Source organism: Egretta garzetta, unplaced genomic scaffold, assembly GCF_000687185.1.
Source record: "Egretta garzetta isolate BGI_Z169 unplaced genomic scaffold, ASM68718v1 scaffold331, whole genome shotgun sequence".
Classification (NCBI taxonomy): Eukaryota; Metazoa; Chordata; class Aves; order Pelecaniformes; family Ardeidae; genus Egretta; species Egretta garzetta.
Window position 1 is genome coordinate 349986 of NW_009258544.1, and position 8949 is coordinate 358934.

Here is an 8949-nt window from a genome sequence, read left to right on the forward strand (position 1 = left end):
GAGCGTGGCGCCGGGAGTACGCCTTCTTCCTGGGCAGGGCCCTGCGGGAAGGTAGGTCTCTGCTTTGGGGGCTCCTTTTATTTTTTTAATTCCCCCCCCCACTAGTTTTGGTCGATTTTGTCCATCGCTCCCGCTGCTGGAGGCTCACTCACCATTTTAAACCCAGACCTTCTGTTTAAAGACTTGATCCGAAGTGTGTTCAGTATAATCTGGACTTTTTTTTTTTTTTTTTGCCTCCCTTCCACGCTTGGATTTTGTTCAGGTTTTTTTGCTCTGTTCTGGCTTATGCCAGAGAAAGTTGAGAGAGTCCGGATCTGGTGGGGTTCATGGCACCTCAGTAACTCAGAAATCTCCAGCAGTTAGTTGTAAAATAAGGTTTATTTAACCTGTCGGTTTTTACCTGCTAGCCTCTTAACTCCATCAATGTGTATCAGTCCTCCCAAGGTAGCAAAGGTGAGCACCGCCGTTATAAAGCCAAACCTTTCTGCTTTCCTAGGGAGGGAGGCAGGGATGCCATTTGGGAATGCCGTTCGTTTAAGAGTCCGCTTCGTAAAGCCATTGATTACAGATGTGTGCATGTGCTTTTTGCGTCGTGGAGAATTAAGTGTACGGTTTGAGGTCTGTTTCTCTGAAATACCTATTAAAATAAAATTCAGCTCAATCCAGCTGGTGCTTCAGCTAAAATACTTGGAACTGGGGTTTACAAGCGATCCTAAAGCAAGTGTCATTTATTTATGGGGTTTAGTAGGTCTTTGGGCATGAACAGGATGGTTCTGTGAATTGTTTTCATTAGTCTCTGCTTTGGTGGATAGGCAGGATTTCTCTTCCTTCTGTGGGGGATCATTATGTTCAAACTTTGAAGTCTAATCTAAATAAATCTTGGTGAAAATAACCATGAATATACTTGTGTTTCGGAGCTTCTGCCCAACGTGTGCTTAAGTTTTGTGGTACCTCTTAATACAGCCCATTATCGGAACGCACAGGATCAAAACTTTTTGTAAATCACGGTTAGATAATAGGGTGTTGATAAGGTGGCGTGGTTCTTTCTGAGCCTGTAATGATACTTTATGGTTTGAGCTGCCTAATACGGTTCTTGTGTAGAATGCTGCGTGCTGCTGTGCAGCTGAGCTAGCTGCTTCGAGCTGTTAAGTCATATAATCCTGCAAGGTTACACGTTGACTAATAAAACGTAATATAAATGTCCTGAAATGGATTGTGCAGGAGCTATTTCTTCCTCAGCCTCTTTCTGCTTATTCTTACTTTTTTTTTTTTTAAATTCTCCCTCCGTAGTTCTGTGAATTCAGTGGTGGTGAGAGGTCTGGCGGTTTGGCACTTGAAATTGGTTTTTTTTTCTGTTTGTTGTACAGCCAGAGTTGAGCTCGAGCATCTACTTTCTGCCCAGATATTTCAACTCTTTATCCCATTACACTTAACGGGTCACTTGCGGTAGCAGTAGCCTTTGTCACTTTGCTTATCTTATCAACGTAGTTTTATATTACAGTTAACTGCCTGCTAGAAATGGGCCAGGTACAGTTATTTTTACGTGGGTTTCCTCCAGAGCCATCAGCCGGTAGTGGTGAACTACCACCCTCGCAGAGGGGCTGCTCACCTGGGCGTGTTTGTGGGCAGTCTTCTTCAGTTCCCATCATATGCTCATCGCTAAAATTGCAAATACTGTGAAACAAGCTCAGTACTGAGGCTCTTCTCAGCTGTGTGGCACGGAGGTAGGTTTTCAAAATTGTGCGCAGAACTCATCTTCTCTGGCTTAGCGCTACCACACCGGTCCGTTTAGTCTGAGGATTTAGTGCTTTATCAGCTTAAAATCGTGACAGTGATAAAACACTGACTGCAACATTGAGTAGTTCTTACAGTTCTTCTGACACTCTGTTGCGCTTTAAAACTTAGTTGACAGTCTGATTTCTCACTGGTTTCCTGTAGGTTTTAACAGTGAAGGGAAATACGGTGCAAGCATCTATACAAAGTGTTCTTTTAAATGAAGAATACAAGGAAAAAAGGCTCTGTTCCCCAAGCTAGTTCCTTGTTGTGATACTTGAGCAATAACAGTAAAGAGCTTAAAGTGGTACACGGCACTTTCAAGACGTGCATTTTAAAAAAAATATTTTGGTCTTGTGTATGGGTGTGGATAGATAATTTTTTACTTTCCGCAGGCTGAACACCCTCAAAATGGGAGGGGGGTGTGCTCTGGGTTTGAAATAAAGTGGGATATGGTTGTATCTGGGGTGGCATGAGATCAGCATGTGCAAACTCTGTGCGGCGTGTGCAGATTATTGTGGATTTTTTCAGACTTGTCTCACTCAACCACTTACGTAGCTGACAGCAGGGTGCAAATGTACAAAGAAATAGCCGTCTTTTTGTGCAGACTTCCCAAGTTCGTGTAACAGCTGGTTTTAGTGGCTCTGAATTTCCAGGTGCAAGCCTCTAAAACGAGTATCCTGTTGGGTGGATGGATGGGTGCTCGTCTTGGAGGGACTGCAGCCCACGAAAATCAGGCTGGAGAACGGGTGCGATGTGTGAGCTGTCCTGACAGATCTAGACTAGGTTCACAGCTGACTGCTGGGCTGACCAGGGAAGTACTTGGCAAACGCTCTTCTCTTAACCTGGACCAAGTTTTAAGCACACGAAAGGATCTATGGATGTAGAATTGAAAAATACCAGTAGGTGGATGTAAAACTGGTGGCCTGATTCTCCCATTTCTCTGTGATGCTGCTAGAAAGTAGCAACAGTAATTTTTTTTTTTTTTTTTTTTTTAACCCTCAACTCTTGAGAAGTCCCTTTTGACCAGCGATACGTAAAGGGCAGTCACAGTCACAACATTTTCTCTGTGATTCAGGTGTGTGTCCAAATACTGGCTTGATAAAAATGCATTAAGAGAAATAGCTGGGGGTTAGTTGGTGTAATCGTGTTGTAGTCCATCAAGAAATGGCTCCTGAAGAAATAAGGGTTCTTGTCCTGCCCACCACGTGAAACAAGTTGTTGAAACAAGAAAAAAAAAAAAAAGCTTCTTAGTACAAACCTCCTTGGGTCACGCCTAGTTACTATAATCCATCCTTGCAGCAGGATTTGTGTGTTATGTATCAACAAGCAGAATATACCTTTCTGCTCTAAACGCACACCAAAAACTGCTGGGTGTTTCGAGGTACCATTAATCACGTGCAGGGATTTAGGACTTCTAAAATATTTTCTCTTTTGCTGCGTTATCTGTATTTGCTATCTTGTCTATGTCAGTGATGCCTCTTTAAATGTGCATTGAATGGTGGCACAAGTATCAGTGGCTGTTTTCTTAAATATTTACATCCTGTAAGGCTGACATTGACTGATCCTTCCCCTTCCATTCATGCTGTGGATTACTCCCCCGTCCTCCTGCTGTAAAGGTACAGGTATTGGTAAGTTGGAGAAGCCTGAAAATTAAGAACCGGACCTGTGAGACGTATGTGGGTGCTACGTCTTGAATGGTTTTTTGAACTAAATAGAAATAAGGGAAGGTTATGGGAGTAGTTCTGGTTTGCACGCCAGAATCCCAGACGCCTCCTAGGATGCCAGGCTGTGTCTGGGGGGGAGCAGGACTCGCCTGGGGTGCCAGGAGAGGGGGAAGGGGGGGTCCTCTCCTCGCCACCCGCCGAGGCGAGCTTGCCATTTGCGGAGCATGCGATGGCTCTCGGCAGTCTCGACTGACAAACAGCTCAGCTCGATGAAGCAAACTCTCTGTGTCTGCAGCGAGGTACAAGTCTCAAGTGGGAATAAGAGAGCAGGGATGTTTTTGTTGTGCTTTGGAGTGATGGACACTTCTCAGCTATTTATGTGACACTACTGGACTTGTTCTGCATATCATTTTTTCCCGGCTCCTCTCTTGCTCTGCTATTCTTCAGACAAAATAGCTAGTAAATATGTAGTCTGTGTTTTTTGACTAGCTTGCTAAAATCAGTCCCAAAGCCCTTGCGTGTGTAAGCATGACCTTTGAAATATTTCCAAAAAAAAAAAAACCAAAACCCCAACCAACCAACCCCTCAGTGGTTTGCCTTTACGCCACTGTGTAAAAGTTGTGCTCCCTATCGGAGCGCTCGTTTGTCCATCGACTCGGTCTATCGAACGCTTACCCTTCAAAGCCCTAAAAAAAGCTAGGAAAAGCTTATCTTCCGCGAGTATGACTTGCCAGTGCATTCCGTAGCAGCTGACCTCTTCAGAGACTGCTTTCCGTATTAAATATGCAGCTCTTGAAATTAGTCTTAATTTAAATGCAGCGTTTCCTTTTTTGTGTCTGTCTCCGCATCGGTCCTTTGTTGCTGAGGGCGATCCGGAATGCGGTCTTACGGTTTGCTTCCGTTTTATTTAATAATAGCTGGCAGTGAGCGAAAAGCGCTTTGGACGTGGTTATCAGGCACTCTGTTTCTCAAAGAGAAGAGAAACTGAGACGCGGAGCCGAAGCGACCCGTGCAAAGTCCCCCACCCCAGCCAGGAGCGGAGCGAAGTGCTCCGCCAGTATGCGATCCCATCTGTAGGAAAGGGAGAAGCAGGCAACGTTAACGCGAATATTAAAAAGCGTTTAATGCAAAGATCGAGCAGTTTAATCACTTACATTTCTGAAACAGCCTGTCTAAAGAAATATTTGGAGTTTTTACAGCGTTACGCTGCTAACAGTAGAAACAAAACCGAAAACTAGCTATATGCTTTTGAATGAAACAGCTTTCCGTGTCCCTAGAGTGTGTTCTTGATTTATTAATTAGTGTGTTGCTTATGCATATGGCTGTACTGACCCTTGTAAATGTGTGAAAATATATTTACGTGACTCACAGGGTTTCTTGGTTGGGGGGGGTGGTTTTTGAGAAAGGCAACGATAGATTATTCTTTCTGGAAGTTGTTTAGTACTGGAGATGACACGTAATTAGATACGAGTGTAAGATGTAGTTGGAATTGCCAAGACTCTCCAACCTTCTGCCACTTCTGTATTTCGCTTGGACCTTTAGTTTCTCATAGAGCGAAGGGACATAAAATCAGTTAGAGCCGTATGTGTTGTTCTCGGGATTTATAGCTCCACTATGTAAAATATTAGAGGGTAAAAAAAGTAAATGTATTGATACTGAGCCAGATTTTTTTCTGAGCTATGCAAGCAGCCTTAAGCTGTCTCTGAACACAGAGCAGCTTTGATTTAAAACAAAACAAAAACAAAACAACAAAACCCCACACAACAACAACCAACCAACAAAAATTTCCTGTCTCTCCTCCCCTGCTCCTTTCCTTTTGCGGGGGTAGGGGTGACGCGGGGTCTGCCATACATACAGAGTGGCCAGCAGAAAGAGGACGTTAGCTGTGCTCATCCTTGTGGGAGTTAACACAGACAGAGCCCAGCTCGAGGAGAGTTTAAAGGTGGCTTTAAACTGCTAATTTACTGCATCGCTTTGAACTTGGGGGCAGCGATTTAACAAGATGCTTGAGCGAAGACTGTGACAGACGTCCAGCCAGACGCCCGTGTTGTCACCGCATTGTACTTGGTTCCTAGGCGAATATTTTTCACGCAGTTCCTTGATTGCACCCTCATCCCAAGTGAATCCTGGGTTTTGCCTCTCCTGCCCTGGCCGTTTGTCGGGGGCTCGGAACCGTGTTGCCGGCACTTTGCTGCTTCCAGCTTTAGGAGCTGGTGCGCAGCCCCTCCTCTCCCTCACTCTTCTCAAGCAGGCTGGATGGTTATGGTTCGAGAACCATGCAGAAGTGCAATCCGGAAAATACTCCAAGTTTCTTCATCGTATGATTGCTAGATCAACTAAATTAAATACAAAGTGCTTGCTAGGATACAGTTTACAAATGCAGAGTAAACCCGTATGAGAACTATGGCACTGTAGTTCAAAGACAGCTGTATCGGGATCCCTACGTGCCCACGCGTGCTTGTAGTGAAAAATATTCGAGGCACCAAAACTGTATCAGCATGATGCTGGAAGTTCAATTTTGGGCTTCTACAGTGTTTAAAAGTATTGGTGGGAGTTCCCGAGAAAGAGACGCAAAAGAGGAATTCTAATATGAAAGTTTGACGGGGTTGTGTCATGCAGAGAAACCCTAGATGAATTTTGAGCTCCGGTAGTAGTTTCACATGACCTTGTTGCAAGAATTTGGAGTTTCGGCTCGGTTGAATGGGTATAAAATGGGCAAGACAGCTAGAAGCGGAGCGGGTTGCTGTTGAACCAGGCTGCGCTGGAAGCTCTTTCGTTCAGCGGTTGTGAATTGCTTGGCGTGGAAGTGGCCAGCTGCAGAGTGCTGGTGGAAGGGATGCCTTGGTTCAGGTGCTGGGGGAAATCCTGTAAACTTCAGCCTGAACTGCTTTGAAGTCCTGACAGGCGCCTGGTCTCCAGCCGCCGTGAGGCTCTGCGCTTGTACCCGCTGTCCGTAGTGGTGGTAAGGGAGCACTGCTCAAAATTACAAGGTATACGCATTAATCCCATCCAGTCTCTTCCCAGCCGTCAGTCACAGCCTCTGCTAATACGATTCTTAAGTACTCTGGCTGCTGGATCTCTTGCCCGTATCTCAAGGGAAGTGGTTTGTGTTATGCTGCCATTTTTTTGCGCAGCACTTCTCCTTGCCCCTGGATTTGCAGATTCTCTGCCCGACACAGTAATGACCACAGCCTGTGCAAGGTAAGCGGTCGTCAGCCAACTAGTTTAAGACGTGTACTGCAAGTGAGTCAAATCTACGTATCTCACCTCAGATACTCAAGAGAAAGCCTTGAAGGGATGTATCGAAATCCAAAAATCGCATGTTGGTTTGGCAAGGAAGAAAAAACTTCCCCGCTGTCACCTGCGGTTGGTGTCTGTGAGCTTTATCCTGGTTTGCTTTTTAGTTGTGTGTCTTGGGGGGGAGGAAGAGGAAGTCAACACTATTGGATTTTCCATTCCCTGTTAAATTTAATTCTGTTTGTGGCTAGATCCTCATCCCTGAGCATCTCCACCAGGCGATGCCCAGAAGGAGCAGCTGAGGGTTGCCCTGCTGAAGGGGAATTCCCCGTGGCACCGAGCCAGCGCCGTGGGTGCCATGGCACCTGGCTCCCTCCCCTGCCTGCCTCCCTGCCGGTGGGCAGCACGCCAGAGGTAGGAGGGGGCACAGCCCGAACCGGCAGCGCTCTGGCAGGCCTGGAAAGGCTGAGCAGCTCTTGAGGTGTGTCTTAACTGTTGTACAGCAGCCCAATAGCTGCTCTAATTTGGGCTTGGGATTATTCTGTCCTCCTCCATCTCTTGCTGTTTTCCACCAGGAGCTGAAGTTTCCATAGCCTGGCTCTGCTGTGTGTCTGTATCACGGGGAGGCCCTAACGTGGCTGAAGATGTGTCTTGAATGGAGGTGGCAAATGGCATGTGGTGCTATCTTCATTTTTAAAAAAAAAAAAAACAAAAACAAAAATCACTTCTTGAGGTTGGTTACATTTTGGTGACCATCTTAGAGCAGAAGTTGCATCCTTGAGCCTTCAGAGCAGCTTCATTAGCCCAAGGGATTAAGTAGGCTGTTTGTTCAAGCATTGTTTGGCCTAGTCATGTTCCAGATAATATCTGAAGTGGACACTGAACACTTTTAAGGCACAGCTGGACAGGGTACTGGGCCATCTTGTCTAGACTGTGCTCTTACCTAGAAAGGTTGGACCAGATGATCCTTGAGGTCCCTTCCAACCTGGTATTCTATGATTCTATGAAATGGAAATTATGCAATGTTTCACTCATTCTGGTAGCGCCTTGGGGGAAGCTTGTAAAATTGAGCATGGAGAACATCACATCCTTACCATTGCTGTGGAGCTAAGCATGAACGACGGGCTGCTTGCAAGACTTGGATACTATCTTGAGCCTTGTCAAACCCATGCCTTCCCCAACAACTGAGAACATCGTGACTGTGGAAGGTTGGCTTCTCTTAAACTTCCCTGCACAAATCAAGTGGAATAGAAACCTACGGAGGTAATTTCTGCTCAAGGACCCCCAAATCTGCATGAGCACGGATCTAGAATACAGTACAGGAACTAGAAGGACGCAACCCTTGGCAATCTGGTTACAGTAGACAGCAACAGTCGTTCTTTACTGTGGAGCGATGCAGGGCTTTGCATGGACTGTGCAGGCTTTTGAAGCCAAAAAAACCCCAGAGACAGAAACACAGGTGTCTTGAAGAAATGTCAGTGCATCTGGGAGAGAATAAAACTGTCTCTGCTTTCAACAGTAATTTGGACTTCGCTTCCACTTACCACAACAGGCTTCCCTTGCTCTGACCTCTCTTCTCTCCACAGCTCTGCCCTCCTCCAAATGAAATTTCCCTTGGGTGAAGAGGTACGAAGGACTTCTCCCAGTGCTCCTCTGGATCATTTACTGGGGAGCAGTGCAAGATAGAGTTAACGCCCTCATCTTTAATTGCTTTTTTTCGATAAAAATGCCACATAGTGGGATATTCCTGTCCTAGGGGTACCATATGCAACGTGCACTTCAAAAGCATCTGGTCCATTGTGCTGAAAATGAGATGCTGCAGCCTTTGCTGTTCCTGCTCATAAAGCCAGCAGAGTGGTATTTGTACTTGTAAATTTGCCTTTTATCTCTGAAAATTATAGTCACAACTGTGTCCTGCTGTCACCTTGTTAAGCCTTCAATTACAGACCGGGATTCGGGAGCTTAGTCCCAAGTTCATGGATCTCCCTGCCCATGGGTTGTAGGCTTTCTGAAGTAGAAGCTTCACGGTTTCACCTGTTAGAATGGAAATATAGGCTAAAGGTTAGGGTGATAACACGTGCGGCTTAGTAGTTGTCTGTGTGTAATTGCATTCTGTTGACTGTGTACGTGTTGATAGCTCAAGACCACGGTCCCTTCCAGAGAGGCAGCCTGCACTGGGAAGGGGAGGCAGGGGAAGGGCTGACGGGTACCGTGCACGGCGAGTGGGTTCCAGATGTCACTTGTGACGAGTCCCATGAAACCCTGTGGCTGG

The 8949-nt window shown here is 45.9% G+C and overlaps 1 protein-coding gene across 3 annotated transcripts in view; it reads left to right on the plus strand.

Moving 5' to 3' along the window:
- The first annotated feature begins 94 nt into the window (after positions 1 to 94).
- The window catches only part of ANP32A (acidic nuclear phosphoprotein 32 family member A), a 19657-nt gene continuing 10802 nt past the window's right edge, over positions 95 to 8949 (plus strand). The window contains exon 1 of one of the 3 annotated variants that reach the window (XM_035902935.1): positions 95 to 453. In XM_035902935.1, the coding sequence (XP_035758828.1) occupies positions 424 to 453 (30 nt within the window). In that variant the 5' untranslated portion in view covers positions 95 to 423. The remainder of the gene's footprint in view (positions 454 to 8949) is intronic. The other 2 variants (XM_035902937.1, XM_035902928.1) reach the window with 2 other exon arrangements.